This window comes from Arachis hypogaea, chromosome 14, assembly GCF_003086295.3.
Source record: "Arachis hypogaea cultivar Tifrunner chromosome 14, arahy.Tifrunner.gnm2.J5K5, whole genome shotgun sequence".
Lineage (NCBI taxonomy): Eukaryota > Viridiplantae > Streptophyta > Magnoliopsida > Fabales > Fabaceae > Arachis > Arachis hypogaea.
In genome coordinates this window covers 137,011,158-137,032,640 of record NC_092049.1, presented here as the reverse complement: position 1 = coordinate 137,032,640, position 21,483 = coordinate 137,011,158, and the positions used below count along the sequence as shown (strand labels likewise).

At 33.8% G+C, this 21,483-nt stretch overlaps 2 protein-coding genes across 4 annotated transcripts; one reads left to right on the top strand and one right to left on the bottom strand.

The window, feature by feature from the left end:
• Positions 1-69: 69 nt before the first annotated feature.
• LOC112744471 (uncharacterized) lies at positions 70-2,688 on the bottom strand. Of its 2 annotated transcripts, none has more exons than XM_025794114.2 (2): positions 2,632-2,688; positions 70-2,259 (listed from the first exon to the last, which is right to left on the bottom strand). In XM_025794114.2, the coding sequence occupies exon 2, from the start codon at positions 2,229-2,231 to the stop codon at positions 762-764; it is 1,470 nt and encodes a 489-aa protein (XP_025649899.2). In that variant the 5' UTR covers positions 2,232-2,259; positions 2,632-2,688; the 3' UTR covers positions 70-761. The 2 variants fall into 2 exon arrangements, with proteins under 2 accessions (XP_025649899.2, XP_072071263.1); XM_072215162.1 differs by lacking the exon at positions 2,632-2,688 and adding an exon at positions 2,406-2,543.
• Positions 2,689-11,130: 8,442 nt separating this feature from the next.
• LOC112744469 (thioredoxin-like fold domain-containing protein MRL7 homolog, chloroplastic) lies at positions 11,131-18,389 on the top strand. 2 transcript variants are annotated; one of them, XM_072215161.1, is made up of 6 exons: positions 11,161-11,744; positions 13,157-14,334; positions 16,411-17,368; positions 17,465-17,549; positions 17,645-17,756; positions 18,007-18,389. In XM_072215161.1, exons 3-6 carry the CDS (start codon positions 16,506-16,508, stop codon positions 18,111-18,113), a joined length of 1,167 nt encoding a protein of 388 aa, XP_072071262.1. In that variant the 5' UTR covers positions 11,161-11,744; positions 13,157-14,334; positions 16,411-16,505; the 3' UTR covers positions 18,114-18,389. The 2 variants fall into 2 exon arrangements, with proteins under 2 accessions (XP_025649897.1, XP_072071262.1); XM_025794112.3 differs by lacking the exon at positions 13,157-14,334 and having other exon boundaries at positions 11,131-11,744.
• The last annotated feature ends 3,094 nt before the right edge of the window (positions 18,390-21,483 follow it).

The following is a 21,483-nucleotide window of genomic DNA, read 5'->3' as shown; positions in this document are numbered from 1 at the left end:
CTCAGAGAAATGGCAGCTGGATAATTTAGCAAACTTGCTGATTCTTCAAAAAGTTTGACAAAAAGTGTCTAAATAAATAATAAGCTATTTAATTTTTGCAATAAATATCAAAACCTTTGTTTAGGGTGATAACAAAATTCACCCCTGAACATCACATAACAGCATAGGCCAAAAAAAAGAGTAAAGTATCGATTTTGTTCCCAACGTTTAGAGTAAATTCTATTTGTGTTCCTAACGTTTAAATCGTTCTATTTGTATCTCTAACGTTTGTAAAAGTGATTCAATGTTATCCTACCGTCAATTACACATCATGAGCGCTTTAGTTTGAGTTTTAAAAATCTTTTCTTGAAGTTAGAATACAAATGATTGGGATAGAATCAATGATTCCAAAAAATAGCTCATCAAATGTTGAAACTAATTCCTACAACATTTACATAATTCACTTTTCTAGGGACATAATTGAATCTAAACACAAATAGTAGGTATAATATTAAGATCAAACACATCTAAGTGAGACCTAATTGATAATGAATACATCCAAGTGAGAATAATTGAAAAATATAATCTGATTTGTTAGTATAATTGATAGTAGGATAACATTGAATCACTTTTATAAACGTTAAGCATACAAATAAGACGATTTAAACGTTAGGGAAACAAATAGGACTTACCCCAAACGTTGGGGACAAAAACAATAATTTACTCGCAAAAAAAAATCATAAGAGAGAGAGAGAGAGAGTTAACTAAGAAAGAACTTTGTTTCACTCTTCCATAAGAAAATCCCCATCTTCCTCCTCACTCAGATCAAGAGCAGCCATCACCTCATCAAGCGGAACAGAAGGTGCCTCTTCGCCTTCTGTTACTGATAGGTTGAACCACAGTTCAGGATTTTCTTTATAACCCCTTAAGAACTCTTCATAATCCTTGTTCTTCTTGTCTTTTTCAATTTCACCCTTATCATCAACCTCCATGGGAAGTGACTTGAGCTTCCACAACCCAGGCTTCAAGCCCTTCTTCCCACGCTTCTCTTCATAACTCTTATTCACTAAAATTGCTTCAGGAAGAACAAGTCCTTTCGACTTGTACTTGTCCAATTCAATGTCATTAGTGTTAGCAGCATACAGATCATAACCAAGAGCATAATCACCAGGCTTTAAAAGATTTCCCAAATGAGTCTTGATGGAAAATATGGTATCATTCTTACCAAAATCCGATATGCGAGCAACTTGAGCCTCGGCCAGAACATACTTTCTGCCATCAATAGTCGCTTCGGCCGAATTGATAACATCCAAATCCAGCACAATGTACTTAACCAACTGCCGGCTAGTGAGTAAAGACTTGAAGGATGCTCTCCAGTACTGATCAGCATCCAAGAAACAATGCCTCAATGTAAATGGATCAAGCAAAACAATGTTGTTGGTAACCTTGGTGCAAATCACAAGGGGACCAAAATTTCCCATACCAGCAGCAACTTTCTGAGGAAGACATATCAAATCCTCACGACAAATTGGAGCGATTTCAACAGAGAAAGTGTATTTGTAATTGTAGTTGTTACTCTTAGGATCATGAGACACAAGTTGCTTATCGCCGCGGCTGCCCAATCTCACCGGAGAAACTTTCCCCAAAAAATCAACAAACTTAGCACCATGGCTCCAACTAGAGAAAAAGAAATCAATTCCATTATCCACCTCTTTGATCTTTTTAGCCCTACCAGCAGCGTCATGCTTCAGAATCACCTGCTCCAAGTAAAAGAATGTTCGCCTATGTGAAACATGTTGCCTGAGTTGCACAGCTGCAACCCACTGATCAGGGTTACCCTGCACCCTGGAGCAAGATTCACACATTTGCTCCCTTTGAACATATTCAACAACATAAGATTGCTCAAGTATTACTCCATTGATAATCTCCTTCTGAACCTTTAGCTTGACTTTAATCCTTTTCGAATGAGGCTCGGTCCAGATAAACTCAGCATGCACCATCCTCACCTTATTCGAATTCAGATCCTTCTGCAGCTTCTTCAAGCAGAAGGCTAGGAGCTCCTTGGATTCTAATTGGATTTTGATCCAATTTCTTGGTGGCTGTAGGTAGCTATCACATTCAGGGCAATGCTTGAGCTCGAAATGCTTCCGAAGGCCTTCGGTAATGTTGTTTTCGGAGCTCAAGCAATTCACACACATGTTTGCAGCATTTAGCTGCATTCGGATTCCACATTTGCAGCACAAAACAATCATAATGAAACAAATAGAAATTGATTCCCTTCTGTTAACAAAAACAAAAGAAAGAAAACGCATCAGCATGCAATGCAATAGGTACACATAGAATTGCAGTTGTGAAGATTTCGAAGAAGGAAGTTTCAAAATTTTGTATGCGATGAATGCATTGGAAACACAGAATTTTTAGTTTACCAATCAAAACTTGAATCGGAGATTGGAGAATACTTCTAATGTGATGATCATAGTTTTTTTTTTTTATTAAAAGTAAACAAAAACGAGTATTAGTGTATTCCATTCGTAACATGATGCATGTGTGAAAACTAACTAAGAAGCTAATAAAACGAAGAGAAAGACGAATCCTTATTTATTCAATTATGGATTTATTAAAGAAAAGAGCGAACTTGGAAGAGGAACGTACTGTGTAGAAGAAGACGAAGGTGAAGGATGTGGTAACAAGAGCAAAACTCTCGGACTGTATAACATGTTGTAGGGTGGTTCAATGTGAATAGACTATGGGCTTTGATCCCAAAAACATATATGGGCTTCAGGCCCAAAATGGTGCATAAGGTCTTTTGGTAAAAAAAAAATAGGTCAATTTGAAAGTTGAAAATCATAGATTCAACCCGGTTATACAATTAAGTCTTTCGATTATTGGTTCAACTAATGAAATACAAGTTAAATTGAATAACTGATTAACTCAGTCACAATTAAATATAAATATAAAATTATTAAAAATAAATTTAAAATTAGAAATTTAAGAGCATTACTTCACATACACATTAATAATAATAATAATTAAGTATCAATTTGTGGACACAAGTCACATAATTAATAATATAAACATAGATAATAAATTAGTCTCTAATATAAAATATTTTTTCAATTTAAATAAATAAAAAAAATATAACATAATCAGTAAATTAATGATTAATAAACTAATAAAAAATATAAATTCAACTAATTTATAAATTAATCAATCAAATACCATTGTACAGATAGTCCAATATTTATCAATACTTAATATTAAATTAACTCTTATTATTATAATAAATTAGTGTATGTTCTCGTACCTTGTACGGGATAATACATAAAATTATATTAAAATTTTATTAAAAAATTAAATAATATATATAATAATTATTATTATAAATATTTTATAAAGTTATAATTAAAATCAAACTCTTAAAATTTTTAATATTAAAATATTAAAAATAATTAGTATTTATCTTAATCAATTTGAATTTGTTAAGTGATCATCTCACTCGTCCGCTTAAACAACTATTAGGAGTTAGAATCTCGCCTTGTGTATATAGCAATCCATTGGCTAGCGATAAACCCTTAATAAAAGGAGTATCAATACGTGGTTAGACTTGGCAGGAGTTTTCGAATACGCAGGTACCCGACCCGTCTATACCCGGATGAAAAGGGTAATAACTTGACTCGAGTCGGGACAGATTTTGCTTAAGACAGGTATCGTCGGATTTAGGGTGTACCCGCCCCGAATATATACATATAAACACTTTTTAGTAATTAGGATTTGCCTCACATCACACATGATTCATAGTTTCAGTCTATACTCTATAGCCATGCAAGATAAACTCAATCATCCTCACCTAAAATCTTCTTCTTCTCGACTTCTTCACAAAAAAACAGCATAGCTCCTGTTATGTTGTTGCTGAGTCCATCGCCGCTTACCTATTCACAACTCCCATCTTTTTTCACAGCCAGAGACGAACCCACGTTTAATATAGAGGGGGCATTTGCCCCCACAAATTTTTTTGAAAAAAATTAATACTTATATACATATATACCACTTATTATATTATATTTGTCTCAAAATAAAATATAAATAGTTCTTTTGTATTTTATGTTAAAAAATATTTTGTTAAACTTAACACATAATAATAATTATATTGTTAAATTTAATTTAGTATGAAAAATAAATAAATACACTCAAAAATTAGTGATAATTAATTATATTATATTAGTTAATTAATTAATAATTAAATTAAAACTTAGTTTTCTAATTAAATACAACTTAAATTATTAGTGATTTTTTAAAAATTGTTTAAGATAAAAAAATATATTATCTATGTATTAATATACTGTAATTATTTTGGTTAAAAAATTTATTTATACTATAAAAATTATAATAAGTAGATTTGACAATTATAATGTACTGTAATTATTTTGGTTAAAAATTAGTTATACTATGTGTATGAAATTATATTTTTATTATTTTAAATATTATAATAATGATTGTGTGTATATTTCTAGTTCTTATTAATATGTATTAGATAGTTCTAATTTTAAATTTTGAATATATCTAAACCAATTTAGATTGATTAAGTGATCAACTTAGTCGTCCACTTAAATAAGTATTGAGGGTTCGAATTCTGTCTCGTATGTATAGCAACTCGTTGCCGGCCAATTGTAGATTCTTAAATGGAATTCAAATTCATGACGGATTAGTCCTTAACTTGTTGAATATCGTGGGAAGCAAAAAAAATATCTATATCTAAATTTTATTATATTTTTGTCTCCATTACTAAATTTTTCTGGGTCCGTCACTGTTCACAGCTTATGTCATCATCGCTGCTCATCCCATTACCGTCGTTGTTGAGCCCATCGCCACCATTCTCATGCCGAGTTTCTTTTCTCTAGATAAATTTTCCCCTCTCTCTCTCATTGTGAGTCTGTTTTTTTTTTTTTTTTGGCTAAGATAGGTTATTTTATTAAAATGAGAAAAGGTCCAAATTTGGACAACAGACAAAAAGAGATTGGAATAGTTCCACCAGCGTTTAACTGAGAATAAGGCTATTACAATTTTGGGGGAAAAGGCAATTGGCAAATTAGGTCATCCTCTTTCTCTCAGTTATCATTGTCTGTGCAAGCTCCACACTGAGAGATGGTGATCTTCGAATTCCTTCAAATACCAATTCATTTCTTGCTTTCCAAAGTTGCCAGAGTAGATTGGCCACCAGTTCGAGCTTCTCGTTTGGCTCTGCGTTGCTCTTCACCTTCTCCATGGTGTTGACCCACCATCGCCAGCTCTCATTCAACTCTTCTGGAACTTGAACTTGAGCTTTCTGCCAGGCTTCCAGGGAATCGGGACAAGTCAGTAGACAGTGGGTAACTGATTCCTCTTCTTCCTCACACCTTGGGCATTTTGGATTTATGTTCGGAATCCTGGAGTGAAGCTTGCTCCGAACAGGTAGCCCTTCATGCATGAATTTCCATATGAAGTTTTTAACCTTTGGCTGATTTTTAAGCTTCCATATACTTGACCAAACAGATTTATTTCTGCAGATTTCAGGAAGAAAGTCAATTGGAGGATGAAAAAATTGGAAGGCCAACCGGTATCCAGAAGCCACTGAATAACCACCATTTTTCTCCTTCATCCAAGTAACTGAGTCATCTCCTTCATGGATTGTAGTATTAAGAATTGATTCTGCGATGTCTGAGCTGAAAAACTGTCTAATTTTTGTTTGGTTCCACTGTCGAGTTGGTAGGATTAATTCTGAGACTCGAACTGGTGTATAACTTGAATCTGTATTAGTAATTGGAGAAATTGCTAGGAAGTCCTTAACCCATGAATCTTCTTTTATCCGGATCAGATGACCCCTTCCTACTTTCCAGAGAATACCTTTCTCCAGTACTTTCCTGCCATCCAACACACTTCTCCAACCCCAAGATGGGTTATTTCCTGCCTGCGCTTCTAGGAATGTTGAGAATCTGTAATATTTAGCCTTATAAACTTTGGCAATCAGAGAGTTTGGACGTGTTAAGAGTCGCCAACCTTGCTTGGCTAGCATTGCAAGGTTGAAGGCTTTGAGGTCCTTGAAATTTAGCCCTCCCTGACTCCTTGGCCTACATGAAATCTGCCAACCAACCCAGTGCATCCGCTTTTCACAGGCTTTTTGACCCCACCAGAACTGTATCATAGCCTTTTGTAGTTCTTCCAAGAGTGATTCTGGGAGTTTAAAACAGCTTAGAGTGTAGATAGGAACCGCCGATGCCACTGCTTTAATGAGGGTCTCTCTACCACTAGTGGATAGTAAACCCCTTTTCCAATGTTGAAGCTTTTTGTTAACCTTATCTTTTATGTAGTTGAAAGTCGTCCTTTTAGATCTCTGAATCACCGATGGCAAGCCTAAGTACTTATTCTGATTGCCCACATGAGGAACTTGAAGGATGTTCGCTAAGTGATCTCGTAGTGGAATAGGTGTGTTCTTGCTGAAAAACACTGACGATTTGTTTAGATTAACTATTTGGCCACTAACTTCTTCATATGTGTGTAAAATATGGATTAAACTCTGGCAATCTTCTTCTGAAGCTTTGCTGAATAGAATCGAATCATCTGCAAAAAATAGGTGACTCACTCTAGGACATATGTGATTGAGTCTCAGCCCAGTAATTTCCTGCCTCTGTTCTCCTCTGTGGAGCAGATGGGATAAACCCTCTGCGCAAAATAAGAAAAGGTAGGGGGAAAGAGGGTCGCCTTGACGTAGCCCTCTACATGGTTTAAAAAATCCATGAGGTTGTCCATCCACAGTAACAGAATAAGAGACCGTCATCACACATTCTTTGATCCAAGTCAACCATTTGTCGCAAAACCCCAATTTCTGCATCACAGCCCACACAAAAGACCACTCCACTCTGTCGTAGGCCTTACTCATATCTAGTTTCAGGGCAAAATCACATTCGCCGTACGTCTTATTTTTCAGGAAATGCATAAATTCATGCGCTGTTAAAACATTATCACTGATTAGTCTGCCTTTAACAAAAGCACTCTGAGAATCGCTTATCACTCTATTCATGACCAGTTGCAATCTATGCACTAGTATCTTAGATATAATTTTGTAGAAAACGCTACTAAGACTTATAGGACGAATTTGATTCATAGACCTAGCATTATCAACCTTTGGAATAAGACAAATATGAGTATGATTGAACGCCTTTAGAATTTTACCTCCCGAAAAGAAACTTCTTACTGCTAGCATCACATCCTTTTGTATAATCTCCCAGAAAAATTGAAAAAATTTTGCTGTGAATCCATCATCCCCCGGGGCAGAGAACGGGTTGATAGAGAACGTAGCATTCTTGATTTCAGCATCTGAGATAGGCCTGACAAGTGTTCTATTAGTGGCAGCAGTAATTTTTCCTGGAATACCCGCAATTTTCCCTGCTGGATCTCGCGGATTACTTGAGGTAAAGAGTTTAGTAAAATAGTGTTGAGCCATATTTGCAATTCCCTCTGCATCTTCTGCTATGTTGCCCTCTTCATCTTCCAGGTGGTGAATCTTATTTCTTCTATTCCTTGCTTTATACTTGGAATGAAAAAATTTTGTATTTTTATCTCCCCACTTGAGCCACTGTACCCTCGATTTTTCTCTCCAGAACCGTTCTTCTCTTACCAACTCATCCTCCAGCTCTGCTTCCAATATTCGAACATCAATCGGGTCAGCCAGAATTCCTTTACTAGATTCTGCAGCAAGTCTGGTTTTTATGCTTTGGATTCTGATTAGTGAATTCGACGAGGAATTTTTCTGCCATTCTACTAACTTGTGTCTGCAGTGCTTCAATTTTCCAGCAAGCCTGAACATAGGGGAACCCTCCATTTCATGCTTCCAAGCTTGCTTTATGAGGTTAACTACGTCCTCATTCTCGCACCACCTTTCTTGAAATCTGAACCTCCTCTTATTTTTCCTCATTTGTCGTTCCTCACACAATAACAAAGGCCTGTGGTCTGAACCAAAATCTTCCAAATGAGTGACATATGCACTTGGAAATTCTTCTCTCCAGCTCCTACTAACCAACACCCGGTCCAACCTCTCTCTAATTAGATTCCCTCCGAACTGCCTATTGCACCATGTAAATTTTTCTCCTTCATATCCCAAATCCATTAGATTTCCAGAATTAATGAAATCATTAAAGTCCTGGATAGAAGTATTTGATTTGGATCTGCCGCCTTCCTTTTCATGGTGAGTTGTGATTGCATTGAAGTCCCCCATGATTGTCATTTTGTTGCTGCTTATGCCAATTAAATGGATTATTTGATTGAACTGATCTCTTCTTTTTGCTTCATCAGTGTCCAAATACACACCAAAAACCTCCCTTATCGGTTCTTGTTGCTGGCCTCTGCACCTAAAATGGATATAGAAGTTGTCCCAGTTTAGGATTTGCACCTCCACTTCTTCCTTCCATGCCACCACTAATCCACCTGACAATCCTATTGGTTCCACTGTGTAGAAAGAGGGAAACCCAATCTTCCTCAGAACTCCTTCGACTTTCGACATACTATTTTTTGTTTCACATAGAAATAGTATATCGGGGGAATGAGACCTAACGATCCCTTGTATGTTGTGAACTGTCAGGGGTTTCCCCAAACCCCGACAGTTCCACATCATCAGTTTCATCCCTTCTGGGGTGCCATATGTTGGGTGGCACCCTCTCCCAATTCAGCTGGTGTACTGACTTCTTGGCACAACTTTTTACTACTTGCATTATTTTCCTCCTCCTCTGATCTTCTTTTAGACCCCAACACTGAACTGCCTATACCCTTTCTTGCCAGGAGTTTCAAGTTCTGTCTTCTTATTGTCTTCTTACCATTTGTATTATTAGTTTTACTGCTCAAAACCCTGCATTCCTCTGTATTGAGCTGGATTGAATTTTCTGCATCAATAGTACCTTCTTTACCTCTTTTTTCGAATCTTTCCATACTGTCTGCTCCATCCTCCTTTTCTCCTCTTTCCCCCTCCTGAGTTTCTCCCCTCCTTGGAACACTCTCTATTCCTCTAATTTGAGAGTTGCCGTCTTGAACCGATAGACTAGCAAGCCCTCTTATTAGGCTAATAGGAGTTGGTTTTTTGGTCTTGTACCGTTCCTCCTCTGGATTTGCAGCAGCGTTTGGGTTTTGGTTCTCTTTTTTCTTATCCACTCTCCACCCAATCAGCTCAGCCCGAAGCCATGCCCCCCACATCTCCTCTCTAGTTTCACCAGCTACTGAGTCTTTCAGGTAATTGCTGCATGTTCTAACTTCGTGACCGATATATCCACAGTAATGACAAAAATTTCCGATCCTCTCATACCGGAGCTTTAATTCAGTCACTTTATTGTTGTTGCCCGCAATTTTGAGCCATCTTCTTAAGGGTTTTGTGATATCCAGCAAAACCTGAATCTTGAGAATTCTCTCGTCTTTCCCTCGAATCGTGAATAGCTCAACATCTAAGACCCTTCCCAACGCCTCCCCCACCTTCTTTCTCAGATTTTTTGTTTTGCAATGCTCTGGGACTCCCCACAATTGTACCCAGATAGGGACGTGAATGAACTCTTCTTCCTTTATCTGCAGGTCTTCCTCCCATCTTTTCAGGTTCAAAATATAATTCTTAAAGAGCCAAGGTGCTCCCTTTTCGACTCTAATCAGATCTATCTCTTTATCAAAGAAGAATTGAAAAACATTGCCTCCATGATTCAGAACTTTAAAACCATCTGGTTGTCTCCAGATGGCTGTAAGAGCTGCTTCTAGAGTTCCAGAACTAAACCCTCTGTCCGCCAACAATCTTCCAACCAGACTTTTCGAACATTTTTCCACTCCTTCTTGTATATCGTCGTTATCAAATCTCACTACCGTCTCTTCTTCACTCCCTGCTGAAACAGGGTTAGGCAGACCTGAAGGTAACGAGGCAGTAGGCGCTGCCATTGTTGTCCAGATGGACCTAGTGAATAACTCACAAAAATAGGATTTCTCCTAAATCCTAGCAGAGCACTCAACAAACCCTAGACTCAGGGCACAATATCTTCATTGTGAGTCTGTTAAGTTATTCTATTTAAACATTGATATTTAAATTATAAAAAAATTGATTTTCATATTTTATAAAATATAATACTGGCGGTCATTGTAAATATGACGCTACTTAAAATTAAATAAAGTAACATAGATAAAACAAATAAAAAAAATAAAAAATTACTTAATCTTGTATAAAATTTACCTATAAAATTCTGTACCAAAAAATGAATTAATTTTAGTATATTAATAATATAAAATATTTTATATAATCATTCAATTCAATTAGATTTATCTATTTAGGTCATTATTAAAAATAAATTTAAAATACTAACATACAATTACTTTAAATTAAGCAACAATTATCAATACTATATAAAAGACATACTATTTTACTAAGAATGATTGCCATAAGGAATAATTTTTCAATTTTCTATACTAATATTAGAAAGTTTATATAATACTATATAATAATATTATCATTATTAATACTATATGATATCAAAACAAAAAAAAATCACCGTGCTAATATAATATTATTAATATTATATAAATCATCTTTGTATTTATTTTTCTGTGCGTATATAATATTTAATTAACACATTAAGACATATATAATATTTTGTTAATACATATATAATATAAATTGATTTACAAATTATTATTAATTCGTATATAATGTATAATTAAATTTAATGAATTCAATTAGAATAAACAATAAATTATTTATTTTATTTCAAACTTTATAAATGAATAAATTAATTAACTAATATAATAAATTATAATTAATGTAGTAAAATTAATTAAGTAATATATATTATAATAAATTATATTAATATTTAAATATCTAATCAAATCGATTAGTTGATATAATTAAGTCATAGTAATAAATTGTATTGAATGAGTTAAAATAATTAAATCGGAAAACACTCTCCAGAATATGCCACGTCAGCTCCATCATTAAATGCAGACATCCAATTTTTATATAATAGAATAGATAGATAGATAAATTATTATTTATACTTATAAAAAATATAAATACTGACAAATAGAATAATTTACACTAATAAATTAAATAAAATTTAAAATTATGCAAATGTCTTAAATTAATTTTGGTTACAGGTGTGTCTTAAATAGGATGCACACGACCCAGTCTAATCTGCATTCGAAGCATTTTAAACGATAAAGATCCAGACCCGAAATGACCCCAAAAGAAAAATTTGAAATCTGGGAATGGAGTGAAGGCGAAATCGGACACGGTCATCATATACATTATCCAATTAGGACTAGGGCGAGGGTGTACACGCAACAACGCAGCCCTGAAGCTCCCTGTCTCCCTCAGCCATTCAACCTCACTCCCCCAGTCCCCACTCCCCAGTCCGGCAGACCCCACTCCCCACGCTGACCCCTGACCTCGTCTTCTCTCTCACTCCCAGTCTCCCAGCACGCACGACGCACTCCCAGCACGCACCACGCACTCGCACCGTCCTCCCCTCCCCGTCTTCTCAGCCCTCCGTGTCTCACATCAGTCACCGGCGAAGCTTGTCGTTCGACTGACGACGGTGACGACCGACGATTGACGTCCGACGACTGACGACCTACGGTGCTGCCCTGTTTCTCGGTGACCATTGACGCTTCTCTGCTTGGCCCGGTCGTCTTCTTCTTCTCTATTACTGCTCCGTCACTGCTCTGTTCTGCTAGTCCCGCTCCTTCTGCTCCGCTCTCTTCTCCGGTCTTCTTCTCAGGTAAATAATTAATTTTATTGTTTAATTAATATTCTGATTACGAAATAGGGATTTTGATTATCAGAATTTGTGAATTTAGGGATGTGGGTGTTGATTTTGGTTATTAAAATTCTGATTAAGGGTGTGGGTGTTGATTTTTGATTATTAGAACTCTGATTAGGTGTGGGTGTTGATGCTTCCAAACCCAAACGGAGCATATTTCTTAGCTTTTGCTACTGTTTTGAACTGAAGCAGATATTGTTACATAATTTAATTTCTGTTATAATTTCTCCTCTTGATTGCTTTGTCTTTAAATGAAGACTCAAGCTGCAATCTTATTAAAATAAAATTATGCATTTTGCTCAGCTGAAGTCACTCAATTCACGAGCACGAAATAAACTTGTTCTTGACCTTCATTTCAATTCCATTTAAACTTTTTGAGTGTCTCAGTTCAAACTTGTTCATGTTAAACGCCACATATGTAGTTATAATGAAATCTAACTCCCAAAACTATGCTTTTTAATATAGTGAAGGCATGGTTTAAAGATTGGATTCCTGCACTTTTGTTTTGTCTTTTCATATTTTTGGCACAATACATATGCTGGCTGATTTCTCCCACTGTGTTAATATATGGCCGATATGTCATATTATCAGCCACCTCCAAACCCGATCATGCCGATAGACAACCAGCTAAGTTTGGCAGATATAGACACAATCAAAGTAGTTTGAAAAGGAACGGGAGGGGTTGTGCAGTTGGTGCAACATAAATGGACTAATCAGTTTTTTTTCTGATTTGTTCAGTTGATGTGTTATGATTTGTTCTAAATTATTACTTGTTTTTTTTTACTAATTTGTTTAGGTGATTATTGTTCTGTTTAGTTGATTATTGTTTTGTTCTTCATGTTTTATTATAAGGTTTCTGTCTTTCTGATTTGCTGCTGATTATTGTTGAATTTGTTCTTCATGTTTGCTGATTATGTTTTATTTATTGTTAACGGTCCGATTTTCACCTGATATAATTGTGGCCCGAAAGTGTGTAGGTTTCATCAGGTCTAGGGTCGGGTTCGGGTCTAACAAATAGACCCGATATATTTTGGGTCAGGTCTGGGTCACATCAAACCAGGCTTCACCCGGCCCATAAACACCCCTAGTCTTAGAATATCTCTATGTAAATCGAATCAAATCAATTGGATTCGATTTAGTTATAATAGTAGTAAATCGAATCTACTGTATATATGCTGCAGAAATAGTAAATCGAATATCCTTTTATAGAATTGCTTATCATTATGAAAATATTTTTTTCGATCCCATAGAACAAAAGTTCTATATGTTATCCAATAAAACTGGATCATTTCTTTTTGCGAGTATAATTGAAATGGATAAATTAATATACTTCTAACTGGTATAATTTATTCTAAATTTTTTTATTGCAGGTTTTTAATTGTTGTTTTGGAAACATTAAGTTTTTATTATTATCTTTTAAACAAATAATTGTTCGCAGTTGTTCCTAATTATGTAACTGGTAAAATTATGGAGGTGTTTTTTAATTTCCTTATCAAATACACAATATAAATTTATAAGCCCTACCCTTTTGTAAAATTAACTAATATAATTAACCTATCATGAAAAAATTAATTATTCATTCATACTTTAGTTGAATTTTTTTTTGAAAATCGATGGTTAAATCTAAACTCACATATTGTATTTTTCTTATATATAAACATTTTTACAAAACTTATCCATTGATGCTTCCCATTTTTTTTAGTCTTTTTCCACTAATTTCTACTTGGTCCATTCTTTTTAAAATAGTTAAAATATTTTTTCTCATCGTACTAAAAAAAAACGAAAGATGTCTTCATTGTATATGAAAGCTCATTTATAGGAAAAAATGAAGCTAATTTATGTAACTTTTCAAAAATCTTAAAATAATTTAAATTTATAAATTAATTTAACCAAAAAAAAAAGAAGAAAAATTCAAGTGATCCAAAAAAGCATATTAGCTACAATTCTATTAAGCCCAATTATAATAATAAAAAAATGGTGAAAACTCAGGTGAAGTCGACTTTACGTAAAATTGATATCTGAGAGCCGTTAGATGAAAATTTAGTCAAATCAGTCAAATTATCTAACGGCTCTCAGGTATCAACTTCACGTGAAGTTGACTGTACCTGAATTTCCATCTAAAAAAATACATATTAAAAAGCCATGCATGGTTGCCTCTTCCTTTTTTTTTGCTATCGATCCCACCCAGATCCAAGACCCAGCAAAACCACGTTATTAACTGTACTCCCAACCAAAACCCCAACTCTTCTGACTCACCGGGGAACGTCTCTCTCTCACTCCCATTTCTGACTCAAACTCTCTCTTCTCTCTCACTACCACTAGCCCACTAGCGTCTCTCTCAGTCTCACTCGAGTTGTCTTAGTCACTCTCGTCGGCGTCTCGTCGTTCGTCTCGTCTCGTCGCCGGCTACAGAAGCAACTCGTGGGGTCGTCGCCTTCCGTCGCTCGTCGTCTTGTGGTTTCGGGTCCTCGCCGTCGCCGAGTCACCGTGGACCGTGGACGTTTGGTGAATCCCTGCATCATCGCTTCCCCTGTTCTGTCTTTTCCAGGTTTTCATTCTCCCTGTATTTTGAGATGTTGTTGAATTGCTAATCAATTAATTTGCCTTGTTGCTGCTGAATTTGTTGCTGTAAGTTGAATTTGTTGCTGGAAATATCAATGAGCTAATTTTTTGGTTGATGAAAATCATCACTGAGTTGAATTTGTTGCTGATTATTATCACTAAATCTTAATTTGTTGCTGTCTTACTGAAATAATAACTTAGCTAAAATTTTTGTTGCTGTAAATCATCTTTGGATCTAAATTTTTTGTTGCCGAAAATTATCATGGTTGAATTTGTTGTTAAAAATTATCAATGAGTTGAATTTGTTGCTGTAAGAATAGATTTGATTCTTAGTATTGATTGATTTGATTCTTACCTAGGCAGTATTCTTACATAGACAGTTATTGGTCAAGCTCCGAATTTGTATGATGAAGATATAGATGTTGACTTTGAGATCATTCCTTGGACTAATTTTATTTATTGTGTAATGTCTGACAGTGGGTTTTCTAATTACATATCTCTTTTGTCTTTTACATCATAAAACCTTTTTTGCTGTTGCTTCAATAGGGCTGACGTGGGACACAAGAACCATCTAGATAAATATGTTATAAGCAGTCATTGCGCTGAATGAGTTAGAGATAGCTCATTCTATATCCTCTACTTCACTCTCTTTATTCTGCTTCATATACCCCCTTTCTTTGCTGAGAATACAGTGATTTCTTCTTCTACGCAAAGTCTAAGGTTGTTTTTTCCCAGATTATGTGATATTATGTAGCTTTTTCTTTATCATATCACACTATACAAGATACTAAATCTAATTTGTTTGATGACATTTATGTGTTAACACCAGTTTCTTTGATCAACAACTGTTTTGATACCACTGTTATCCAGTTTTATATATATCTTTTTTGATCAGGTCAAAATTATCACTGATTTGGCCTATGAGCTTTTGATTGTGCAGAATATATATATTTTCATCATGTATATTGTTTTTATCTATATTGGTATATGCTTTATGCAGTGTATCTCAGGTTAAATCTATTAGGACCAAAGCAAAACTTGGTTTGTATTATATTATCTCTAAAATTTTCACCTTGCACGCACTCTTATGGGTCAATCGTTTTTTTCGATACATGAAACTTTCAGGGGTGATGTTCCTTTTTTCTTTCCTATCTTATGCTAAATATTTTCTACTGTGTACTGAAAAAGAAATCAATTTGCCTGTAATGCTTTTCTCAAAACATCTTTCAAATTCTACTTATCATCTTTCCCTATAAATCCTAAATGATTTCCTTGCATTCATACCATTCAACCTGAATTCATTGTGTAGTATGTTATAATTTGTGGGAGATGATATGGGTCTTTAGTGTTTCTTCTATCCAGTTTCGGTTTGTGTTTCTCCACTTTAAATTCTTGTTCTTTCCTCTTCTTATGATGGTTTTGGTATCTATTATTTCTATCTCCCTCCAACCCATTTTTGCCTTGATTTCTACATGCAAAAGGTTTCTTCTCTATCAAAAATATCATTGAGTTCTTTATTTAATGTTTGCTCCAGCTCCTCAGAAAAGGGGTTGTTTCCAAAAGAATCCACCTATAATTAAGTTAATTAAATAGAAATAAAATTTTATCTTCAAAATGAACTAAGGGTTCGACATAAAAAAAAAAATTGAACTAAGGGTTTTTAAGATGTTTTTTTAGGCCTTTAATTCTTTATCAATGAATAGACAAAAAATAAAAAAAGACAGCGCTATACATGATTTTCTGCTAGGCGCTCAGAGCACACCAGGTGTTTGATGAAATGCTTTATAGAAGATTCCTCCACGGTCTTTCAAAATTTCAATTAATCACTACTTCTATGAAACTACATGTGCTGTTGCATGCATTGCCCGCTAGTCGGGGATGGGGTTCTTCTGTTTCGTACTCATGTTTGTTTAATTCTGTTTTACTTGGTGAAAAGTTCTTGGAATTTTGTGATTTTAATATGTTCTGTTCTCTTTACGTAGTCGTGCATTAAATGCAGCCAAAGCCTTTGTTTTATGAATTATGATAGTGATACACTTCTCCTTTTCTTCTTTGACACCAGGCTAAGCAGAAACAGGCAGACAGAAGCTTAAAATGTGTTTTCAATGACAACCTTGTGTCCTGCTTGATTGGTTGCTTTACAGTAAAGTAATCAAAATGCTGTATCTCCAAACTAATGTCCTTCTTAGATGCCCTTCTCCTTTTTGTACCACAAAAATGGATGCTTGTTTGCGTCCATTATCATCAGTTAATGTTCAGAATTCTAGTTTAGAATCTAGTCATGCCATTACTCGTTTGGGATTCTTGTTTCATTCACCTGTATCTACCCATTGCACATGGAAGCAGTTATCTTGCTATGCTTCAGGAGAATCTCCTTCAAATACTGAATATGATTGTGAACCTAAACCTGGCTCTAACAAAAGAGCTAGGCCTAAGGCAAGAACACAGTCCTCAAAAGATGTGGCATCTGGCAATGGTAAAATAGGTTCTGCTGATGCCTTCCCTTCAACAATTCCAAGGAAGCCAAGGCGTGGTCGTAGAAGTGAAGCAATGGCAGTGGAAGATTACATACGTGGTTCGCTTGAACGCACATTTGAAACAATTCGGCAGCAAAAATCAGATGTTTTGGAGGATCCAGAAAACATAACGAAGGATAGAGTCCGTGGCAATTCTGAATCCAAAAGCAGTGATGATGATGACGATGATGGTGAAGAGGAGGTGAAGAAGGACAATGAAGAAGAGGAAGATGACGAAGATGATGACGACAGGGTAAAGAATATGGTGATTGAGGAAGAAAGTGAAAACTGGCCAGTGGATGCAGATGTTGGGTGGGGAATCAGAGCTTCTGAGTATTTTGAGCAGCATCCAATCAAGAATGTTGTCGGAGAAGATGGTTATGAAATCGATTGGGAAGGAGAGACTGAAGATTACTGGGTTCAAGAGATCAACTGTTTGGAGTGGGAGAATTTTGCTTTCCATCCCAGCCCATTAATTGTCCTTGTATTTGAACGCTATAACAGGTAAACTCCCCTATTCTAAATGATATAGTGTATTTTCATTCACTAATAAAAAAAAGCATGAAAACCAGCCATTGGTGTTTGAAATTGTTATTCCAGAGCAAGTGATAACTGGAAACTTTTGAAGGAGCTGGAGGAAGCAATCAAAGTATATTGGAACGCCAAAAATCGGTTACCTCCTCGGGTATAGTCAATCTTTTCTCTTATATAGCTAAGCCACAAACTTGCTAGAAGCCTTAAACAGCAGTTCATATAACGCCCTGAATTTTCTGTTTATAGGCTGTTAAGATTGACATTAACATCGAGAGAGACATGGCTTATGCCCTAAAAGTTAAAGAATGTCCTCAAATTTTATTTCTGCGGGGACACAAAGTAGTGTACAGGGAGAAAGGTGAGATCGCTGCTCTTTCTATTCACCTTTTAAACAGAGAAATATTTGTACATTCATTTTACCTTGTACATTGAAGAGATTTATACCTCATTCCATGTATGATGCACGAACGGATACAAATAACATATCTCTCCGAATATACTAGGTCACATACTCACATAGTATTTGTTTGGTTGGCTTCCAAGACAGCATTCTCGTTGTTTTAGGTTTTTCTTTTCATAATGAAACACTGCTCCTGATGCCATTGCAGAACTGAGAAGTGCCGATGAGCTGGTTCAGATGATTGCATTTTTCTATTACAATGCAAAGAAGCCTGCCTGGATTGACGACAAGGCCTTGCCACGCTTTCGTTTTTAATCAAATTTCGGGAATGCCATGTAGTCCTTGTCAACTTGATGGTTGTATTGTCGTTGTTGTGATACAACCAAATCTGCAGCAATATTTTGTTTCACTGTGATCTTGTATTAAGGAGAAGTAATTAACTAAGGTGAGTTTGTGTCTATATTTTCCAATCGATCAAAATTAGAACTGTTTTTTCGTAAGGTGTAATCAAATTTGGGTTATGTTATATAGTTATATAGATGTTTTCAAAATATTAAACATACTAGTTTGCATTGACTATTTCACTTAAAACAGAGAGTGTTTCTCACTGCATTGTTTTCTTTCTGTATAGGGTTTACGTTACTCTCACAATACACTAGTACCCCTTTTTTCATGCCATATGGATACCTTGGGAAATTATATGAAATATTTAGGGTAATTTACACTAATAAACTGAATGCGGTTTAAAATTATGCAGATGTCTTAAATCAATTTTCGTTACACGTATGTCCTAAAATATCTCTATGTAAATCGAATCAATTGTATTCAATTTAGCTATAATAGTAGTAATTCGAATCAATTAGATTCGATTTAGTAAATCGAATTACTCTATTGATATATAGGTTAATATGACCAAAGATGAAAGAAATCTTCTAATGAAATTGAAGAATATCTTCAAGGATTCAACGAGGAGGTTTATGTAGATATTGGACGCATTTGTTCTTCTTAGGTTTATGCATTTGTTTCATCTATTCTGAATATGCTTGTCAACTTCAAAAGTTTAAAATTTCACATTCATATACAATTATGAATTAATCATATCGTTCCAAAATATACAAGCCGTGCATCACTCGGTACTTTACTAGTTTTGTTATAAAAGTCAACACCATTATTTTAGATAGGTTTATGCAAATCTCATATTATTATTAATAAATTAAGCTGGATTCGTATTGTTAAATTTCACGCCACTTCTCAAATTTTGGTGTCCATTTGATATCTTAAAATACATCCTTTTTGTTAGAAATAACTATTGATTTAATAAAATGATATATTAGAAATTAATATGTTCAGACAACTTCTTGTCATTGTTTATATTTATTAACTTTCTGATATGTCACTTTACAATTAATTTTTTCAAAAAAAAAAAAAAAAAAGAGTATGAATTAAATAATTAAGGTTTAGTATATATCACTTAATCTTGCATATGCATGTATACACAGCAAGCAGCTTGGAAAAGGAGAGGGAACATGTGGTGATATATACATATTAATTTTATTAAATAATTATGACGATTTGCGCAACTTGTTGGATAGCATACCAAGCTACAATGATATTAAAATAAAAGCATATATACTTTAGTCAGAAATTGGATCTCGAATTTAGATCTAAAAGTCTTGCTTAAGATACTTATATATATATATATATATATATATACTTGGTTCTTGCAAAGAGCAAGGGTGACACTTTGGAGTTTCACATTCATGGCAGCACCTATACACACCTTCCCCTGCATTCTTTGTTAGACATTCTTTTGTCTTATAATAATATCACCATCTACACCCTCATATGTAAGATTTATTCTTATTCTTCTCATATGATATCACTTTCAATAATTTATTTTCATTTTGAATTTAATTTTTCCTAAATATGCTATACGAATATGAAAAATCAGCTACGAATCAAGTACCATATAAAAATACATATTTAGTATTTATAAAAAAATTAATTATATTATTGTAAAAAAATATTATTATTCGAAATATTCGTTGATTATTCTTGATTTTAGTTGTTAGAAGAAGAGTCAGAGACAGAGTTAGAAGAATGGTTGAACCATGGTGGAGACTTGTCCAATAGAAGAAGGTATGGCTACAAGGAAAACAAGATCAACCCAAAAACAGTTCCAAACTTAAGATTAAAGTGGAAGTTCAATGCAGGAAAAGAAATAACTTCAACACCAGCAATATACAAAGGAACCATTTACATAACTTCTTGGAATGGTTATGTGTATGCAGTGAAAGCTTCAGATGGAATTTAACACTTATTTTAAAACAAGTGAATTATATACACCAATGAGCTATAATTTAAATAATTATAAAAAATATATATAACATATATTAATTAAAATCAATAGTTAAAATTATTGGAATATCAGTATTTTAGGTATATTTAAAAATTTTTCTATAATTTATTCTAATGGATTTATCTATTGAAAGGCATAGGTTAAACTTACAAATTAAAATTTTTTTTATTGAAAATACAAAAAAATTAAGTTTTTAATATATTTATTTTGTATCTATTAAATAAAAAAATTTAAATTTTTTTATTAATGGTAAATTTATCATATACTCTAAAAACACGTATTAGCTAAATCCTGTTCAAATTAAGTGATATCAGTATCAACGAAAATTGATAATACTAGAGTAGAGGCGATCTCATATAATCGTATAAAGACTAATTAGATTTGAAAATATATTTTTTTATTTTTCTTTTTAATATTTTATACTTTTAAAATTTTTATAAAAACATAAAATTAATATATAAAATTCTATTTTTTTAAAAAATTAAAAATAAAAAAACATTGAAAATTCAAATGAAACAGACTTTAAAATTAAATTGCTTTTGGATATCACGAATATTTAATGAATAACTTTTGCCCAACTACTATGGATAAACATATGTTAGACTATTTTTAGATACATGTTAAGGTAAATTATACCAAAATATACTTATTTATAGTAGCTCTACTAGAGTTATACACAAATTAATTGTTCATATAGTATTTGTGTTTGAACATTTTGTCTCTGATATCTTCTATCTTTTATTATATAAAGGAGATATGAAGGGAATTTGGTAAAAATATATATTTTTCTAAAATACCGTTATTATATATAACCTATAAAATAATATATTTTTGTTATTTCAAATACTTGAACCAAAAACTTTTTTATTAGAGTAGACTATTAAATATTTACCATTTAAACCAATATCATATTTATTATTATATATAATTAATTTATAAAAAAAAAAGTAAATTAATAGATATCATTGCCTAATAATAATACACCGGTAGAAATATAAAGACTGTTAATATAAGATTTCACTTGGTCATAAAAAAAATATAAAATTCACAAATTTGTTATATTTTTTAAACAAAAACATAATATATATATTTTTTTCTCAATCCCTTTTGTCACGGAAAATTTTAGAAGGTTAGATTTAACAGTGTTTGAATAGTTTTCTGGAGTGTTTGAGAATACTCTAGATGGTTCCGGAACGTTCTAGAATGTCCTAGAAGGTCCCGGAATACCCTAGAAGGTTCTAGAAGACTCTGGAAGGTCATAGAGTATTCTAGAAGAGTGTAGATGTATATAGAAGTATAAAGAGTGGTATGGAATAATCTAGAAAC